Source organism: Halichoeres trimaculatus, unplaced genomic scaffold, assembly GCF_033239565.1.
Source record: "Halichoeres trimaculatus isolate MK-OKI-2021-1 unplaced genomic scaffold, fHalTri1.1 fHalTri1_scaffold_4, whole genome shotgun sequence".
Taxonomy (NCBI): Eukaryota; Metazoa; Chordata; class Actinopteri; order Labriformes; family Labridae; genus Halichoeres; species Halichoeres trimaculatus.
In genome coordinates, this window is record NW_027437182.1 from 15603983 (window position 1) to 15625386 (window position 21404).

Sequence of the window (21404 nt, forward strand, 5' to 3'; positions counted from 1 at the left end):
TACTTTTTCTGTCTTTATTTTAATAAATAATCACGGCCCCTCTTTTCAGTGCCCTGCCAAATCCCAGGCTTTGTGCCTGAACATGAGGATACCAACGTGTTAAGGTTAAGGGATACAGTCCATCCAAAAGCTTGTTTGCAAAACCGTGATTAGCAGTTACAGGACTTTACCTTCATGCGTGTTTTGAGGCAACAGTGAAGCCCAGTCGTTTATCTTCATTTAAGCTTCGGACGTTAAATAGGCCTTGGGGATGGCCACTTGACCCCAAGTGCTCTTTTTATGCAGTCACAGAAAATACTTCTTCCTTTTCTCAATCACTATAACTCTATTGGACTGATTGAGTGTGAGGCAAAGTAAAAAGAGAAAGGTTGCCAAGTTTTTGATTTTTGTTGGAACTTTGTCATCTGTGGTCCAGACGGATAAAAACACTCTCATGTCCATCCATCTCGTGACCTGGCTGTGATACCACTTCAGGGCATTCACCGTGACCCGTGTTATACCACAAGAGCAACCTCTGCCTGGACTTGGGCAACATGTCAAAAGGCGAAGCTTATTGTTTCAGGGCTTCCTTTTTCCTGTGCAGGACAGTCGTGCGAATGGGGGGGAATCACAGGGCTGTCATGGCACATCAGACCTTTTGGAATATGAAACGTACAACTGATTGAAAAAGACCAACTTTTCCTGCTCGGTAATGTGTCATTTTTCAAACTGCCTGCTCCACAAGAAGTGGGTTTTCCAAATCCTTATCACATTTAGATCCATCTCTTAGTTTTGTTTGCATTTGATAAAGACAGTAGTTAAACTTTGTGTTTTCTTTTCCTGCCTAACAAGGGAGAAAGGCAATGACTGGCCAGTTTTTTTGCTCCGTAGTTATTTAATGGCTTGAAACAGACTATTTAAATTGTGATGAAAAACTAAAGATGTCAAGTTTGAGCTAACAATGCTTGTATAACAATGCATGAGCACCTTTAATGTGCTAAATACCTCTCAAGTCGTGCTAAGTTCACTGTAAAATTTGCACAAGTTTTTCAGAAGTATAAATCCACACAGTGTCTGGAAGGCCTCAGAGCTGAGCCAAAGTCATAAAAATGGATTATTGTGGAGGAGGTACAGCAACCCTAAAGAATGCCCACTTCATTCTCTTTTAAATTCACTGTAGCTGAACACAGGAATGGATATTTTTCTTCTTGCTGTTGGCACAGACTGGGATTGAGACGACCACTGGACGAGCAAGGGGTGTTTGCTCAAGTGGAGCCAATTACTCAAAATAAATTGGGTCTTCCTCTCTATTCCCTCCGTTTGCTCTTCCTACCTTTCTTCGCCTTCATCCCCTCATCTCTCTGGTATGGGTTGTCATTTGGAAAGCGGGTCAGATCCACAGTGAGCCACTCCTTACAAATAAACAGGCAAGTAATGGCTGTTTACCCAGAGTAAAAGAGCCATTATGGGCAAGGAAGTTAAACATCTCTGACAGGCAAAATGGTCACAGACAAATCACTGATGCTCTTCTTGAGCGATTGATTGTAGGAATGCTGATGTTTCACTAACCATTACCAGCAGCGTATGCAGTGTATATACTCACATAGGCTTTTCAAAAGGCATTCCAACCTGATGGTGTAAGGATTCAAATCAAAAACCTTTTTGTTTTCTGTAATTGCACTTCAAAATGTGCAGATGACCTTGCCTGGGATGGATTTCATCACTCTGTTTGCCTGGAAGCCACAGGTCTCACAAACGGAAAAGAAGTCCTGCACTTCAGGAGAACATCACAGCCCACTTTTCAATCACCTCACAAGATCTGGACAACATAATGTGGAAAATGTGGAGCATGAGAAACAAGAAAGTGCATTCATAATGTACAGTGAGGCAAACCATAATGAGTTTCGGGTCATTCAGCGGAGTCATTACGGGATCAAAAATGAAGTGAGAAAATCATTTGAAGTGAAAGGCACTGTTCTGTGACTTAAGATTTAATTGGAAATGAAACGGTGGGATAAACAGAACGACGCATTTGTGGTCATACATGTGTGGAGAATAGACTGTATTAAATCAAAGCCTGCTAACAAGGGCATAATGGACCTTCAGATAATCAGTGCCGACTGACTAATTTCCTTTCAACCTTTTGAATTTTTTGTTCAATGGCTGTGAGCAAATTAAGTGACTTTGAGTCCAGAGTTTAAAAGATTGAAAATAAACATTTCAATTGCAGGACCATACACTTTGAAAGAGAGTGAGCTTTGATGTGACACAATGACTAAACTAAAACTTCACCAGTTTTTGTTGCCTTCAGGGTTTCCCTAAGATTTGGACGATTACTGTAACTTTTCCTAAATCTGACCAATTACCCTAGTTTTCCAGCATGTTTTGTAAATGTACTTTTAGATCTGTGTCTTCAATCTTTCTGATGTAATGGGACTGCTGCGGTAAAGATACATTGTCAGACTTTGACCAACGACAGTCAATTCAAACAGGTTGGTAAAGATGTCATAAAATTGCTCCGACAGGGCTCACCAGTACAGTTTAAATTAATGGCAATATAACAAACAAAATATTTGTAATAATTACTTATTTGATAGTTTCAAAGTGTTGAGAGAATTGACACATACTTTCATAGCTTTTAAAAAATATAATAGGAAAAACGTCAATCAAAAAGGACTGCCTTTAGCATAAATGGTTCGAATTTAGGATCAAAATGAGAACTTATTTGATCATTGTAAAACATAACTGTCCAATAATCCCACAAAATGAAAAAAGAGAAAAGAATGGCCACATCTCAAAAACAACACTGGGGTGTGAAGCTGTTTGCAGTTACAGCCACAGTCAGATTCCTTACAGATGGGGCCAGAGGCGAAGCTAGCTCAGGGCCTCAGGGTTTTTTCCTCATGGATTTGAGCTGTGAGAGAATGTACAATAGGCTGAGGCGTGTTGTTGTAATTGGCTCACAAAAGAACAGTCTGCTGCCGAGATGTGAGGCTAACTTCAAATGAGTGTTGCTCGGGGCTTCGATTCGGCCAATCACCGTGGCTTAAATCACAGCCACAGAGGACAGTTGTACAGTGTTGAGCCATAAACCCTGCCACAACCAGCCAACTGGAATTTCTGTCTCATGCATTTCCAAATGAATGGTTGGCAGGGTAACAGCATAAATCCAGTGGAAACAATATGGCACCAGATTTCCTCTATGCTGGAATCGTATGTTTCCCTGTAGGGCAGGCATGTGAATGTATCCGTACAATAGTGTATCTGAGTGCATCAAAGCTCTTTCTTTTCCCTTTTGCTGTCAGGGTGCCAGGCAGCATTCAACACCTGGATCAGCAGGTCTCCCCCTCATGCACATCTACTCTTACACACACCACTGATCTCCATCTCCCAGCAGAGCGAGAGGCTATGCAGCTGCTAACTTTCCCAAGACTTTGCACACAGTTTTATATAGTGCGGAGCTACTGTAACCAAGACCTAGCAATGTTTCACCACGTCCAACAATCCTCCGAATCTGAGTCTTGGGTTGCGATACATCCGCCTTGTATTGTTTTTCTTTACTGTTCATGTTGTGTAATGTGCAGTGACAGCAAGACTTTATTCTCAAGGATTCAATTTCTACACATAGGTTGTTGACAGATGCTTGACGTCCTGCTGTTTCTCTGCTCGTAACCCAACCCCTGAGGTCCAGATTTTGTTAATTGTGCCAGTAATCTGTTTAAAGTAACCAGCATGGAAGATGGGGGAATTATCATCTAGTTATTTGTTGTTCTTTCTACAAGCCTTTGTTCTGTAATGTATTACTGATGTTGGCATTACAATAAACTCTTCCACACTGCAGTCTTGATTCCAAGTGTGGTCATCAGATCCGGAAAGGTGTGTGTTTTCAGTTTAGCCTTGGGGTCATTCGGAGAGCCAGGAATAAATAATCAAAACATGTACTATTTTTACATGTTTCTCAGCAAGCGTGGTTTGGCTCAACCTGAGCCCAAAGTCATGATGGACGGTCTCCAGGACCCCTACAACTACCAGCAAACTTCCCAGGTGGCCCACAACAAATCTGTATGCAAATATGCAGTTCCATTGGAAGACAATCAAAAGACAGAATTCCACACACATCCCTCTTCACACACACACTCAGGGTTAATTCCCAATGGTTTCCTACTGCAGACAGTTGCATGCAAAGACACACTTACAAAACAATCTCTCCCTTGGTGGAAACTAACAGTTTGAAAAGAAGGATGGCCATTGTCCGGATGTTAGATCACTCCCTCTGCTTCCTGAGTATTTAGTGGTGAGTTCATCCTGAATACCAGGTGTCATGGCACCAAGGAGAGAGAGCAGAGATATCAAATATTTCCTTAGGATGTCCCACAGGAGGGCACAGATGACTGGAATACCGCCTTCAGTTTCATGTTCAATCTTACAGCCAGCTTATTAAAAAAAAAGGCCTTTTGGAGCAATGAAGGAAAAACTTCTAATGAATGTGGACACCATGCTGCAGCTGAGCCTCCCTCAGAAACCTTTAGGGCTCTGATCTGGTTCCTTACCAATTGAGACAGACAAAAGTCTTTCTGAAATTTGCATTGCTGAGGGCAAGGGAAGGCTGTCTTGGAGACAGCTTCATTAAAAGCATTACAGAAGAACCAAAACGATGAGATACTCAGATTAACCTGAAACTAACATCAACTGTTCTCCCTAAACACAAATGTATCCACTTTTTCTTTGTTCTCTCTCAAAAATGCCATCCTGGCCTTTTGAGTAAATTACTACTTCACATGCAGGGTTGATAAATAGAGATCTGGATGTAAAATGGTGCAGATCACAGTGAACTAAAAAGTTGAAAGAGAATGATTAGATAGAAAGTCTTTTGGAAGTAGCTGAAAGAGCTTTCCCTGAAATACAGACTGGCTCAGTGAACAAATTCTCACCAGGTAACAACTTTCTGCTCTAAGCCTTAGCCCAGACTCAAACGTGTGTTCATTAGAGAGCATAAGGTCTACACTAGAATATGAAGAGAGCTCCCTAAAAATAGCCTCGTTGCCATCTTTCAGCCCTTTGAGGATCAGAGCCGAGTGAAGCAGCTGAGCTTTGGGAGAGTAAAGCCTTGGCCTGCGGACAGATGTTTCTGAGAACAGGTGGCTGGGGTTGTCCCCTAGATTTGCATGGCTATGACAGACGGAGCAGACCTCACCAACTTCAAAGGGCAGGAGTATGACTGCTAATGATCTGTGGAGAGAAGAGAGAGGAGTGGCTAGCTGGCAAGCTTGTTTCAGAGGCGCCATGCAGACAAGGACTTCCAGAAAAATGTCCATGGAAAGATTTTTTTTTTTCCGCTACTGTTGATTGTTGCTAATATGAGGTCATGGACCCTGCTACTGTTGAATGTTTCTGCTGGTGCTTAGAGAATGTTTCAGCTTCTTTTCCAAATAAAAAAGTGTTATTTGATAATAAATTGGCTGTTTTTTCTTAATACTCATCGAAATCATCTAAAATAGGTTTATTACATAGAATGTCCTTGTCATACACTGACATACAATGTCACTGATATTCAAAGGAAAATTCTTGACTGTTGATTCCAATCAGGCCAATACTACAACTCTGAATGCTCATTTGAAAAAGTTTTAGGAAGCAATTTATTTAATAAGAGGACATATTGCCTTTTTATGAACTAGTAAAAAAAATCATTTGATCCAATGGATAAAGGTTGACTATTATTATGATGGGGTTTTTTTGTTTTTGTTTTTTTCAGCTGATGATTTGCACTCTGCCAAAACAGTCCTTTTTGGATTTCCTTCATAAATGATCCCTGAAGATATAGGGTTTAGTTGGTCCAAATAGAAAGTTCCTAATTGAAGCTTTGAAGTTATATATTATAACGATTTCTTTCATAAATGCCTGTTCAACTTGAATGCATGACGATACGAGTAAATCGTCATCATAGAATTGAAAATTAATGCAAGCTCAAAAGTTGTGGTCTGTGGAAATATAGAAACCGGGATTAAACAATTGCAACACTTGAGCCAAATGTCTAGGAAGGACAGTTTTCTTCTGGGATCATTAAAATGCTCTACCAGAGCTTGAAACCAAGCATGAACTTTTCTAAATTTGACTTGATGAGATTTTTTCTAGCGAGGCAGCAATTAAGTCAGACAAGTCATATCTCAGCATCTATCCCCTCCCCTTCATCTGTCATATTTCCAGCTTTGATCTTCTGCAGCCCCATTCATTAAGCAAATATAACACGCTGCCACTTAAACTTTGCAATGGAGCCCTTAACATCTAATAAATAATGCATCCATCCTGGGATCAAAACATGATACGAGTACCAGGTGAAAAGGGTGAACATATGGTTAGTTCAGACAGAGTTAAATGTATGCTGAATAAACAAGAAACATAGTACAGTACACAAGTGGCGCGTACACACTTGGCAGTCTAGTCTTGGATTAATTGGTGTGCTTAAGGTTTCCATAGAATACAGTTTTTATCAGGGATGGGAAATGAAAACTGGTTCCTATTGAGAATTGACAAGACATGTTTCAATCCATCGATATTGTTAGTCTTTGTGCTTAACGATTCCCTTATTAATTCTTTACATTGTGCCGGAGCTGCCGGGCTTTACGTTGACAAGTCTGCTGCAGCTTTCTTAGCTTAGCAGTTAGATAATGTTTCCCAAGAAAACTCTGATTCAGGATTTTGAGCTTGAAGTTTTACTGAAGAACTGACTTCATAAAGAAATGTACATTAATCTCTCTCTCAGGAGATTCATATTTAGTACATTCTAGATGGTATAAATCACCTCATTTACCAAAATAACAAAATAGCGTAAGCTTGATGCTAACATTTATGGGAAACTGCATTGATATGCCGGCAGTTAGCATACATCAGTATAACTTCACCTTCAGAATAGAATTTCAACTTTCATCATATAAATATATCACATCAACTCTGTGAAAATATACTGAGAATTTCAAATGTCAAAAAGCTAACAGGCAATTGAAAGGCTCATGGCTGACTTCGTAACTACAGAAAGCTTCCAAACAACTTAAATCGTTGCTATAACCACTCTGAGACACTAGAAGGCCTATTTAAATTATTAATATATTACAACACAGTACATCAACGTCACACTGTGTGCAATTTTTACCTGTTTCTGTATAATTATGCCCAGAAATATCCAGACTCGGGGACCAATTACATTTTATTCACTTACAGTATAAACTCAATTCAATGTTTTTGACACAGAAAACCCATAAAGCTACATTTTGTACCAAGAAAATTCACAACAGGAACTGATAAGGGAATCGATTAGGATTCAGATCGATAAGCAGAATCGATAAGGGCATCAGTATTGACAAAATCTTATCAGTTCCCATTCCTAGTTTTTATTAAGAATGCTGTTTTTAAATGTATTGTATTTATTCAATTCATGCAAACATGTAAATTATGACCAGTTACATTTAAAAAGGTTGAATATCACAGGTTTACACTAGTGCCTTCTCATTCTGCCTCCCTCAATCTGGTCAAGCTACCCCACCTCCTGACTGGGGGCGGCATAAACTGAAATCACTCTTTATTTCTTAGGCTGAATTGAGAGCACACTATTTTTTATGAATACAGTTGTAATCACAGGCTTCTGCAGACTGGCTGTGATAATATCAGTTTGCCAAAAGAAGCCCTGTGAATTTTGATAATGTGTTGTGTACTGCAGGGAAACACACATGAGATACAAACTGGAGAAAGGTCAGGAGAGGAAAGCCACAAAAACTGGAAGCCATCGAGGAATACAAAATTAAAGAGCAGGCTTGAAGTGATGTCTAACAGAACACATTGTATGATACATCAGGGTTTAAAGACTGACCAAAGCCAAACCACACACACACACACGCACACACACACAAAGGAGCTAACCCTGGATCAGTCCGGTTAAGGCCTGTGTGTACTTTGTGTCTACTGTATATTCATGATCTCCTTTAATGCTTGCACTCTTCTAAAGCCTATGAGTCGGGTTAAACAGGAGGATACTGTTTACCCTAAGAACCGAGGAAATCCTGCATGTACTCCTCATTGAATAAGAAATGTCTTTACAAGGAGCTGGAGATGGCTCCATCAAATGGCCATAAACTGGGATCTAGTATGACCTCAGCAGGGTTTCCATCTCAGGGCCACACCACGCTGTGTCAAGAACATCAGCACTAAGTCAGTCTGCCTCGCAAATGTTAAACTATCCGTACCACTTCACTACTTACGCATGACCTATGAGAATTACATTAAGTCTAAAGGTGGCCTTAATAATCTGGGTCTTTGTAAATGCTCATATTTGTGTCCTGGCCCTCCTTTCCTCCTGTGTGTTTTCTGTAATTGGAATATTGTCTCTGGGCTTTCAGTTAAAAAGCCCTCTGAGATAATCTCCACCATCTTGGCAAAATCCAAACAAAACCACGTCTCTCAAGAGAAGAAAGTCACCAACTTGGAGTAGTTTTCCTCCCCTTTAATAACATCTTTTATTAAAGCAGGGTGAAAACAATTAGGGTGTGTGAGTTCTGAGTCTTTAATGCAGGCTTTATTGAATAAGCGTCACCACCATCCGCTGAGGGAGGGTCTCTGAAAGGGCCACTAGTGGAATTGCCTAATGTTTAAATGTGAGGACGCCTAAAGGGATCGAAGGAATAATTCAATTACGAGTAATATGCACCAAACCTTCCCCATAATTGCCGTCCATTTCCCTTTTACTGATAGGAAGAGAAGTAAATGGAGTTAAACTTCAGATCCCAAACAACTGTCAAAAGATTTTTTAAAAAAAACATGTTTTGTCGTTTTTTTTGCTATCAGTAAGCCAAACTGCAGCATTACCAAAAAATATGTACAATATCTAGAACAGAGAAATGATTGGTATAGTTTTGAGACACTTAACAAGTCTAAATATGAAACAAGAATGGAAAAAACATTTAAAAAAGCATCTCAAGTTACAGACTGAGGAACTGCATCACTTATTGTTCATCCTGATCCAAGCTCCTCCATTTCAGAACCCTCTGAACCTGATTATTGTTTTCCTTCCACCTCCTGCCTACGAGCTGCAGTTAAGCTGCCTGTGAGAGTATCTTAACTTGAAGCTGACTCCCTGTAGCCGCACCACCTCACCACAGGGAGCAGCTGCACTGAGACATCAAAAAGCATCTCGATCTGCTTATGAAAATCCCAAGACCACTGACTCACAGCCGAGGAGAAGTTCATCCACTTTTAGTCAAAGCAGCAACTTCATCCTGTGTGTGTGTGTGTGTGTGTGTGTGTGTGTGTGTGTGTGTGTGTGTGTGTGTGTGTGTGTGTGTGTGTGTGTGTGTGTGTGTGTGTGTGTGTGTGTGACTGCTGCAGCCACTCTGCTCGCTTTCACAGGTAACTTTGTGAGACTTCATCATTTATTCTGTTTGTCTCATTGCATGGGGGAATCAAACAGGAGTTTTGTGATATTTCATGATAGATATAATGCACATTAAATTGAAGCGCATACATATTTGATGCATTTTTTTAAAGAAAAGTTGTTGCAGGTATGCAGATAAAATCACAATTTGTTGCGACAAACAATTTATTTACCATTCAGTTTCCCCCATAGTCCATCAAAATGGAGGAGAAAACAAACACAATTTTGGCTCAGGCAAAGATTTTTCTATCAGCCGTCTTATTTGCATTCTGCAAGCTCATACATTTCACAAACTCAATTCCATCTTACTTTACACCAGACTAGAAATGTTTCTCCTGGCTCTGAGCAATTTAAATAACTATTGACAAGCTAAAAATATCTACTTTTTGCACTGACGCCAAATGTGGGGTTTTTAAATGCATGAAGAATTAGCGGGAACAATACAGGAGACAGAGGGAGAGAGGTATTTGCATGCTAAAAATCTCTCTATGGACAATATCATTCCAGGGTTATATAGCTGCTGCTGCTGCTGCTGCTGCTGCTGCTGCTGCTGCTGCTGCTGCTGCTGCTGCTGCTGCTGCTGCTGCTGCTGCTGAGAGGTACTCTGACTTTCCAAACAGATAGCCATAGAAAAAGAAAACACAATAAAAATTGCCCACATCGAGAGTTAAGCCTGAAAAGCGATGAATTTGCATATCAACAGCAAAATGTCTTATTTTACATAAATCAAATGTACAAATATCTACCATAGTTTGTTTTAAAAGCACAAAAATAAAATAAAAAAAACTTGTACATGACATTGCAGATGTGCTTAGTGTCAAATAAAGTTAATAAGCATATGGTTTTAGGACAATGCAGCTCTTTAATTATGATGGACAATATGAAATATAATGAAATACACATAAAATACAAAATAACGCTATCCAGTGAAAACGCAAGAGATACTTTCAAAAGTTCAGGGCCTATCACAACATATCCCAGAGCAGAAACATTATCATATTTGTCAAACTTTGAAATGATTAGAGCTCGTCTGATTCAAACGGACGGACAGATGGTCGGGTGAAGCCGCCTGTGAAATCCAAGCCTTGTTAAAAGCCGGCTGGTTCCGAGCAGAGGGAATAAATATGTAAACCTGACCTACTCTGTGAAGCAAACCTGCCTCCTCTTATTCCTAGAGCTGCATCGCCCCACGTCATGCATTCAGGGTCTATTAGTCATAATGAAGTGTAAAATAACCTTTCATACATCTTTTGGAAAGCTAGAAAGGTACCAACCTGAAAGAAAGGGCAGAAATTTCTGCTTTCTCACATCAGCTCATGATGGAGGTTTTTGAAAAGCAGAGCACAGGAGAAATAGAAGCGCTTTGTCTCTGGTTTGAATCAAAGGCTTACGGAAATATGTCTGGATGGAAGTTAACTGTTCTCAATGGGAAACATGTGACCCCAAAGTGGAAGGATGCTTTGAGGGGAGTCGAGAGCCACCCTCTTTACCCGCAAGAGGTGCGTTGTGAATCCGTGGGGTGCCTCCTTTTGTTTGTATAATTAATGGCCCCACGTGGGGTGAAAGGTCAAAGTGATAATCACAAATGTAAACACTTCTCTCCTTCTGAGCTGTACTTTGGAGGGCCTCCAGCTTGACCCCCCTGTTTCTGTCAGGTAAATGTTTGCAACGTATCAACATACAAGAGGGGGATGCATGAGGAGGGCTCTTTGGGTCCAGTCTTTCAAACAAAAAAAGAAAATAATGGTATAGTGCATTCTCACAGACCCATATGTGCACTCCAACACACAGACTTAAACACACACACACACTCTAATTAATAGCTCCTCTGCCTCCTGAGTCTGTGAGGCAAGTCCACCCTAATCCCCTGGCACTTAGTTCAGAGTAATCAGCGCACAGCAGCAAAAGCCGCCTTTGGAACACTAATTAGCATCATTGATTTTTCTCCTCAGACTCTGACATGCAAATAGCCCAAAAACAAGACTTTTTCAAGACGCCCACCAGTCAAAAAAGGACTGTATTTCATTGTCTTTACTGCACAAGTTCTGAGAGAGACGGGCTTAAAATGTGGGTTAAAAACAGAGAGGGAGGATGTTTCAGTGACTGTGACAGGACGTAATTAGAGTGTGTGTTCACTGGGAAATTAGCATATGGTGTTGATTGATAATCCGAAAACACTAAAAAGAAAAAAGATAATCATTTGCAGCGTTTGGGATGTGGGGGATATTGACTGATGAGGCGAAATAATCTCAAAGCATAACTGGCTTAAAGTATGTTTACACTGATACGCTAATTAAGGTATCTCTCTGGTGATTACTTAGCAAGTCAGTTTAACATCTCCTCTTTTTGGTAAATCTGCAAAGCCTGCAGCCTGAGACGAGAGTGTGAGCGTGTGAGCTAACTTCAATAAGAATTGCCAGTGTCCACACGCCGTGGGGAGAAGTAAATTGCAAGTAATGGACTCTGCAAATGCGGAGATGTTTATCAGACTAAACGAACAGAATCACACAGGAGGGATGTGGGGCACCGCATGTGTGACAACATGCCAAAGATGGTACCCATTAAGACTAATGGCCGCTATGAATTTATGTAGTTAGAAGTTGAACTACAGAGCATCATTTTGGCCAATCTTTTTCCTTGTACAACAAATGTGTGTCAACTGAGCATGCTTCCCTCATTCTCCCCTCACTGTGAAACACACAGCCTGTATGGCACTGCATTGCCATGTTATTGTTTCCTATAACTCCAACAAGTATAGGATTGTGCTATTTTTGTGCTAATTAGCTACTGGCTGTGTCCAAGAAGTGGAATCAAAGTGACCGCAATCATCCCGAGCCTTCTTAACAAGAGCGGGTGAGGAAACCATCACAGCTTGACTTAACCAAAACCCTCTACTGGCAAATCCATAAAGGGAAGGAAGAACAAGGAATTAGGGAGATTTTCTGTCCTCCAAATACACAAGCCAGACGCCAATTTATCTTTTTTTTCTCTTATACTCTCTCTCAGTTTTCCTCTCTTATAATTTTTCTCTTTCTTGCTCTCCCTCTCCCCCTCTCTGTGTGATTGCATCCATATGCTCTCTAGGGATAGATGGGGTCAACACCCTACTTACTCACGCCACAGTGAGGCACTGACACTGGTGAGAAAGCCCTTGCACAGTCTCATGCACATGCACACACACAAACACACACATGCACAACTTGTTTGATTGTCTCCATGCAGCAGGCGCAGGCTGTGTAGCCTCAGTGCTTATGGCTGAAAGGATGGGCTTCGGGATTTTCATGCCAACACTTAATTCCGCATCATGAACGTATGGAATCTGTTACTTTACTGATCCACCTCCTCCTCCTGGTGCATTTAGGATAGGCCCCTGAGAAGATCTGGCATCAATTAAGTGGCGCTCAGAGGTACTAGGCTTGATGGGGCCCAGTGGATCCCTCTGCATTCAATCCTCTCTTTTGTTCGGCAAAGCCAGAAGAGGTCGTAAATTCGAACATGAAGACAGCGCGCAAATTGCAGTCACACTTTCGAACACAGAGAATCAAGGCCAGGAGAGGGAAAGGGAGAGGGAATTATTTGCCCTGCACCAGTGGTCCAAATCCTTTCCTCTTTCCATCTTAGGAAAAACACAGACACACTCATATCTGCAACCAGCACATGTTGGTAACCATGCAATTGTGGCTGTCTGCTGAGTGAACTGTGCAAAAAGGCAGAAGAACACACCTACAAGCAAACACGCAAAGGCACACGCATATTTAGAGCCACCTTGGAAACATCATAACAGAGGTTGTAAACACAAGCAGTTCAGATGTTCACTACATTCATATTGTGCTCTTCATCTTACTTCTGTGTCCCACCTTCATTGCTCTCCACACACACACACACAACCACACTCAAACACAGGATTGAAGGACACCCATAAAATGTACTATAATGAACCCTCCTCTGGACCTTGCCAGTGACCTCTGAGATTCTGATTTACTCTGCCACATCTCTGATAATATCTCTGCTGTCACTCATAAATTATGGCAATATGACAAGTGATAATGCATCTACCTTCTCTGACACTATATATGTAAAGCCACCCAATCCACACTCCCAGCACGAGTATAAAAGTAAGAAAGACATGTTGAAAACCTTTACAGGCAGAGAATGATTTCAACTATTTGACCTTTCAGACCTTTTTCAGAAAAGAGCTTTCTGTTTTTTTTACCCACCAATTTGTTTGTATTCAAGATGGCTATATGCCACTATCAGCAGACGTATGCTTGCCCACTGGCATTGCTCACTGGCACACCTAAATGGAGCAGAGCCATCACTCAAGAGATGCACAGGTGGCTTTCAGGTTGAACTAGTAGGTAGAGATTTCTATTCTTGCTGCTTTTTGCAGGTGGAACTTCTCCAAAGGATCACCACACCAGTGACTCCTGCTGATAAACTGAGGTGTTTTCAGATTTGGGATTAGGGGGGAAACACCCTCCCTGTGTAGCGGCATGCTGGCAGAGGAAAGGAAGCAGCCAGCAGCACCATGTGTTGAGGAGGTAGCATACGTCTGTCTACACCCACCGCAGGCCAACTGTGGAGCTTGCAGTGACATGAACCACAGGAGTCGTGTCGAATTAGGAAAATATGGGCAAAAACAAATGCAGAAGAAGAAAGATCATGTCGCTGAGTTATTGGCTGCACCTGCTTTCATGAGTAAAATTTCTTTGGTTAGAGAGGTCTAAGTCACAGATAGAAATCCAAACAGCATCCAGAGTTCAGCCAAGGAAAAATCTTTTTTAATGCTTTTGTGCAAACTTGGACTGGTTGAGAGAACAAAACAGCGAATGCCTAAAAACACAATTCCTAGTATTTATCAGTAGCTACAAAGTTTGCTTTTACGTGTGGTAAGTAGGAAAATCAAGGTTAAACAATTCAGCCTTGTAGTAAGAAAAAGCAGGATATTAATGAAATACACAACAGACGTGGAGCTTGAAATACACATTAATAAAAAGCTTTTCCTCTTTGAAAAGTGTCAGGTTTATAAGATGAAAGTGGTTCTGCAAGCCTCATGTTGCATGCTACTGTATAAATGAGTGTGGTTTTTAAAATAGACTATTACTCAGCAGTATGGCAACACCTACCACTTTGATTATACTGGTTTACAGAGAAATTACAGTCATTTCCACAAGACAAAACAAGTTTCCTTAAATAAAACAGGAATGAGCTCATTTCATCTCATGTTTAGCAAATGTTTATATTTAAAGCCAAGACAGCTATCCCCACAATACTTGCTTTTATAATTAATAAAATGATTTCTGTTTCCTGTTTTGGCTATGTCCTTTCTCTTGCCCTATGGCATCAAAGTAAGACATATAACCAAAAAAAATCAAAAAACATGTTGTGTACAACTGATTTAAGACATTATCACACTGTGCTGTCACAATTAAATCACATGATTATGACAAACTTTTGCAATTGAAGCAGCAAAAGATATTAGGTGTTTCTCTATTTATTTTTTTTTCTTCAAGATTGTTGGGTTTTTTTTTGTTTTGTTTTTTGGCTTCAGTTGCTCTCAATACCTCAGAAAAACACTTTTTGGGAGTGGAAGTAGTGGTTTTCAATAAAGGTTGAGGGGTTAAACTAATTTTAACCAGGAGCGAGTCAGTGGCCCACTACCTTGACCCTACAGCTGTGGTCACAAGATCAGAGAGGGAGCTCTAAGATAAGCATGCCATCAGTTTGAAAAATAAGATCTGCTGTCTTAATCCTATGAGAGAAAAACCCCACTAAAGCCCTTGACCTTGTAAACCGCAGACTGAGCAGAGATCTTTGATTTGTCAACGATGACCACAACAAAGCTGGCCACACGGGCTGTCAGGGCCGCGCATGCTGCTGCTGTCCTACACATGTCATGTGGGTCATTTAGCACTGAGGTCAGTTGGTAATTCAGATGTTTTCATGTGCTACCATTGTTTAAGTAATAACAGCAACCCATTATGAGATTCAACCCAAGTTTTAAAATAACATTTTTGTTCCTGCATTTTGACTGGCTTGCCCTGACACAGCTGACCTGCTGTGGAAATACCTACATTGTAGATCTGGCTGTTATTAATTCAATTTATTCAAGTTAGAATGTAATTTATACAGTTGCATTTTGCAGGACATGTCACTTTTTTAAGTGAGTACAATCCAAGTAGCAACAAGGGTTCTGCTGAGAGAGCTCATTAATTTTTAATAAATACTTAACCTAAAAAACTACAAAAGAAAGAGGTTAGCTGCATGCAGTGAGTGTATTTTGCTAATCAGAGCTTCAGTATCCAAACAACAGTGACAAAGATGATGCACATAAGTCATCCTCAGTTCTGCCAAACCAACCTGTCATTTTAGAGGAACCTGCGCAGGTGTGCAGTGTAAAAACAGGCATTGCTTTAATGCAAACCAGGCTACCGTGGCACCTTTACACTCACAAAGTCACAAAAGCAGGAGATTGACAGCAAATATAACACTTAGCAGGAATATCAACATCAATCGATAAGGAAAGCATGTAGCATAGCTCTTATTTTCATAACAGTGCAGATCCATAGATTCATTGGTATAATAGTTAACAAAACAGCCAGCAGCACAACTCTAGCAAGAACATAAATACAAGAGCTAAAGCTTTTAGTGAAACTGTAACAGCACAGCATCTCACCCTGGCTAAGGAGGCATTGCTGCCATTTAGTACCAATCTTACAATTAAATTGCAGCCTCTAGTTACCAAAATGACAACAAAACAAACAAAGCAACTTCAAAATGTCAAGGGAAATGCTACATTCAGCACAAACAGCAGTTTTCTATAGAACAACAAATCCAAGCAACAACGGGTAGCTTCAAGAAAATTCAGCTGCTTCATGAACTGATTTCACTACCAACACAAAGTAATAGAGATTCAGCAGAATAACAGCAAAATGAGCAGCCAGCAGCTTCCACAGGCACACGGTAACAAATTAAGGCCAATAACAAAGATCCAAACAAATGAAGCCCAGTCTGGGGCAGCAACAGCACAGCAGCAAAGCTTAACAAAGGCATGGCATATAAAGTTGAAATGTAGCAGAATAATAAGGCAACGATCTGCCTGTTAGCTCACAGTGAAGGTTCAGCCTGCAGCGAGGAAAAAAACGCTCAGGGATTATAGAAGGTAGTTTGACTTACCTTGGGATGCTGATGATGTGAAATCCTGTGGATAAATCCCAATTTGTGTAGTTTTGGAAGTGAACTTTACTCCGTTCATAGCATTGAAAGGGGTGACACACTGATGTAGCTAACATGTGCAGGCGCACAACGTATTTTCACAACTTCCAGTAGCACGAGGGACTCTAACGAGTAAGCAAACAGTGACGAACAAAACAGAAACTACCGCACCTTTTACCTGCGTGAATGTGATTGGGCGAAATCTCGTTCAGCTTGTGATTGAGCCAATCATCTTAGACCAATCACTGCTAATGCCAGTCACCTGTAGGAACGCTTCGTTTGTTATGATGCGTTCGAGGCAACCCGTAACTCGTAAGTTTCCCAGTTGAAACCTCCGAGTTCTGACCTGAAAGCGTTCCAGGCAATTTACGACTTCAGTTTGAGCGCAAGGAGTTCTTGGTTGTAAACAAACCAGCATGGCAGAAATTCTAAGATTGATGCTTGGTCATTTCATTTATCAAAGGAGCCTGCAAGTTCTTTATTTAAGTGAAACTGAGGAGGGGGAACGGCGCATGAGGTATTTACTTTACATTTCACGGTATATGTCATTATTTTAAAGTGTATTTTGTTGTTGATTAATGCACTGAACGCCAGAGTTGCTGCCAATGTGCAATGTGTGAACATCAGACTAGAAGTTTACCCTTGTAGCCAAGTGATAATAGCTCTCTCTCTCTCTCTCCCCTATTAGTTATTTCGTGTTAGCGACACATTTGTCCACTGTCTCGGACACATAACAGGTTATAGTACATAAAATAATTTACTTTACATTGTTGTAAAGTCTATTTCTCACCGTGTGTCACGCGCAGCACCACCGCATCCACAGAGGCTGCCATATTGTTTTGGCACAGATGTGACATCACAAGTTGTCACTCGGAGTACATTGATCTGGTACAAGTTTACAGGTCGTAAGTTACGAGTTCAACTGCTGTTCCAGGGCTTTTTCACAAGTTACAGGTGGGAAATTTACGAGTTACGGGTTGCCTCGAACGCACCATTATTTTCGGATTTCAAAATAAAAGTCCTCTGCAAGAATTTATCGTGACTTGCAAAATTACTTTGCTCCATTTTAATATATCAGTTGGTTTGTGTTGCTGTGGTATAATTATAATGTTCCTATTACATTTGAAGAACAAAATTATAAATGTAAAAAAAACAATCTTACTCTTTGCAAGCGGCCAAAATATGTTTCATAGTGATATCAAAATTGCGCACTACATATTAAAAGGATATTATCCAAACCTTAGACACAACCATAATTATGTTGCTGTACAATTATGAGTTGTTTGTTCCTCTAAAAGCACGTTTTACACATTGTTCTTTTTCCTATTATGTCTTCATGCTGAAATCTCTCTGTCTTTAACAGTTTTTATAGTATTCAGGAAGCTCTGGACCATAAACTCTGTGATAAGCTGAGTTGTGCATGGCTATTAAGCTCTGGGAAGTCATTGCAACAACAGCAACAGCAGAACAAAAGTACTGTGAAGCTGAAAAAGCTTGATATAATTGGTATTTTAATGCTGATTTTCTGCCTTCACTTTCGGCTCCTGCCAGGCCTGTGGAGCTTGAGAGATGTTAGTTGGCTTCAGCCTCAGGCTAGATGCTTTTTCAAGGTAGATGGTTCATCACTGTGATTGGCAGATAGAGGGGTGAAAACTTGACCAACTGGAGTAACAGTATGCCACATCTCAGATTTTCAAGGCAAAAAAATACTTTCATACTGAACTTGAGTCATCAGTTGAGATTTTGAGTTTAGAAAAATGTTTTCTGTTCTCCCTTTTCATGAATGTTCAGTGTATGCCAAAAAGTGAAACTGAAAAAAGACTTATGGTCCCCCTGCTTTTATTAAAATCTCAGATAAACAAAAGAAAAAGAAGTAATTCTCCTACATGTGTGAGGCCCATCACACCACACCTTTCTTCTTGCAGCAGGCTTAAAGAAAGGGTAAGGGGCAGTTTTGTTTGTTGTTTCATCACCTTCTCATGTTTTATTGGTGGTGACTTAAAAAGCTCCAACACCCACTGTGCAACAAAGATGGTGAGAGGTTGAGATCATAGGTGAACATCATTCTTTCTTTAATGTACCAACAACTGTATGAATTATTGGGCTGCAGACCTCACAGTATGTTAAACATGCACTTTGTTTAACGCAATCCAGACACATTATAGCTGCATATGCACCGTAAAAAGATGTTGAGGGAGAATGTTAGAGGTCAGGAATAAGTGTAGCGGACTAAAAACAGAATGAGGTCATCTACTGGTATCATGTTAAACAGATATTTACAATAGCAGGGTTTAAATTATTCTGTAGACCTGCTACATTTATCATGCAAATCATCCGTCTCACACTATTACATTTTAACCACTGAGTCATCATGATGAAGGAATAACAGACAACTTTTACTCAGTGTGAACTTCCACTCTGACAAGGACACACAAATACACACGCACACCTCTCCAGCTATGCACAAGACTGATGGAAACCATAACATGGTGCTGAAGTCGTCTGGGGGATTGAGGAACGCCACACACCAACATGGCTCCAGTTACCCTGTAACCCAAGACACAAAACTGCAGAGACAGAGAGAGACTCACACAAAGTGAAAGAAACAGAAAGACAGGCAGAGGGAGTGTGTGGGTGTGTGGGTGTGTGTCACGAGCTAGTCTGAGTGACACCGCACACCAGCACGCTGAGCTGGATCAGATACTTTATTTGCAAATAACTGTCAACATTTACTTCAACAGCCTTATGGCACCAAATGGACAGAATTTAGACCACCATGACAATGTGATAGCCCCAGAGTATCACATGAAAACAGTGTAGTCTATCAAATGTTTCAGTAACAGTCATTTATCATTAGTATTGACGTTTGCAGGGGTGTGTGAGAATCAAAGTATCATCCCTTAGTTGCAGAAACCTGACCAGGAGAGTTGATGTGAGAAGATTGATTTAAAAAGTTGGCTTGTATCAATACTGAGAGACAGGGTGTTGCAAACTGATGCATTTGGAGTACATTTTTATAATCAAAGACAGGGCATGCAGAAATCAGTGTTTTTATAGGATTTGACAAGCATCATACATTGTCTTTTGCGGAGGCATGTAATCAGTGGGCAGCAAATCTCATGTTTGAGATAAAGATGCTGTAATCAGAGCAGAGATTCAAAGGGTGTACTTTGGAGGTCATTTTGAGTTGTGGTTGCAAAAAATGACTGCACTGAATCTGGGAGCCTGGTAGGTATCTTTATGGAATTAATATGCTATTTAATATTGCAATGAATTACAGTGCTGATATCTGAAAACAGCATATATCAAAGTCATTTTAAGTTGTAAAGCAGAAGCGAAATAACGCACTACACTCTTTTCCAAGCAGTTGCGATATAATTTGTATCTTGGGATGCCTGTTCCTCAATTATTGTCAGTTAAAAGATTTCTTTGTTTTTTCCTGTAAACAACAGGTCATGTATAAATACACACTTTTTTAGCATGAAGGAAACTTTTTCGGTAATTTAACATGATAGATATGTGTATTTGTGCTTTTTGTGTACCTCTTTGCATCAATCAGGGTTGAGCAATGTTCAAACTCAAATCTGTTGTGGGATTGTTTGCTTATGTTGCCAGGCAAATCCTACCAAATCACACCCACACAGCTCCAAAGCAGATAAGTTTTTGAGAGTTACAGTGTAAATAGACATTACCTAACTGTGGTTTTCCTCCAAAACTGTGTGCATGATTATTTGTCATGACTTGTTATTGTCAAACACAAGAAATGAAGATTTGTGACCAAACTTTTAGAGTCACATCATCTGACTGACAGTGTATTTGCTAGCTTGAAAAATGCAGGTTATATTTCCAGACAATTGTTTGTAAATAAATTGATCCAAGTTTCATGCCAGGAAAAGACAAATGCCAGTTTCACTGCACAAACACAGTAGGATGTTAATTGGAAAAATGAGCATCTTGAAAATTGGGTTTATTTAAGAAACATGCATCACTGGGGGAGTTGTTTGGAGGGAGAAGAAAAGACAGGGCAGCAAATACAGATTGCAAGCACATCTTCATTAGGTGAGCTAAGACCCTGGGAATGTGTTAGAGGAAGATGGAGAGGGAGCAAAGCAGTCAAGGAGGGAGAGAAGTTAATAACAGAGTAGATAAAATCTGCCTCACCCATTAATCAGCATGCAAGCCAAGAGCTGGAGCGAGCATCTTTCAGGATTCACTCCAAGTTCTGGCTAAATCCCCAACTTGTGTTATGTTACAGTATCTCCTGTTTGTTAATAGGTGGTCAAGAAGGAAGGAAGGACACACACCAGAGGGAGCAGCAAAGAGCAAATGAGGCTGACACAGAGTAATAGTGATTGACTAATCCAGCGGAGCACACACAACAGCAAAATAGAGTACTTTGACCCTGAACTCAGGGCTTTTTTATCTCTCTAATGAAGCGACCCCTTTTAACCTCCTCGTAACATCCGAAAAGGGTGGGTAAAAGTTAGTTAATGAGAAGCGTGTATTATGCACACCCAAGGAAAAAAGATCTACACTCAGAAAATAACTGCTGTAACAATGTTGTGAGTATTTTTCTGCATCATAGCCATAATTTTTCACGTTTTGTCCCAGAATCCTTGAGCCAGAAACAGAAGTCCTGTTTTATAGCTTATCATACTGTAGCTTGTCATATGAAATGTTAAAGATGGTGTGTCTGATGCACCCCTAGCATTATCATTGTTTCTAAAGCACCCAAAACATGGGAACACCTAAAACTATACTGGGAAACAACTTACCCCAGCCTCCCGACCTC

At 40.4% G+C, this 21404-nt stretch overlaps 1 protein-coding gene across 6 annotated transcripts in view; it reads right to left on the bottom strand.

Annotated features, from left to right (window-relative positions):
* The window catches only part of ephb3b (eph receptor B3b), a 263194-nt gene extending 246449 nt beyond the window's left edge, over window positions 1-16745 (bottom strand). For all 6 annotated transcript variants that reach the window (XM_074669078.1, XM_074669075.1, XM_074669077.1 and 3 more), the window contains exon 1: window positions 16574-16745. In XM_074669078.1, coding sequence (XP_074525179.1) covers window positions 16574-16652 — 79 coding nt within the window. In that variant the 5' untranslated portion in view covers window positions 16653-16745. The remainder of the gene's footprint in view (window positions 1-16573) is intronic.
* Between the last annotated feature and the right edge of the window lie 4659 nt (window positions 16746-21404).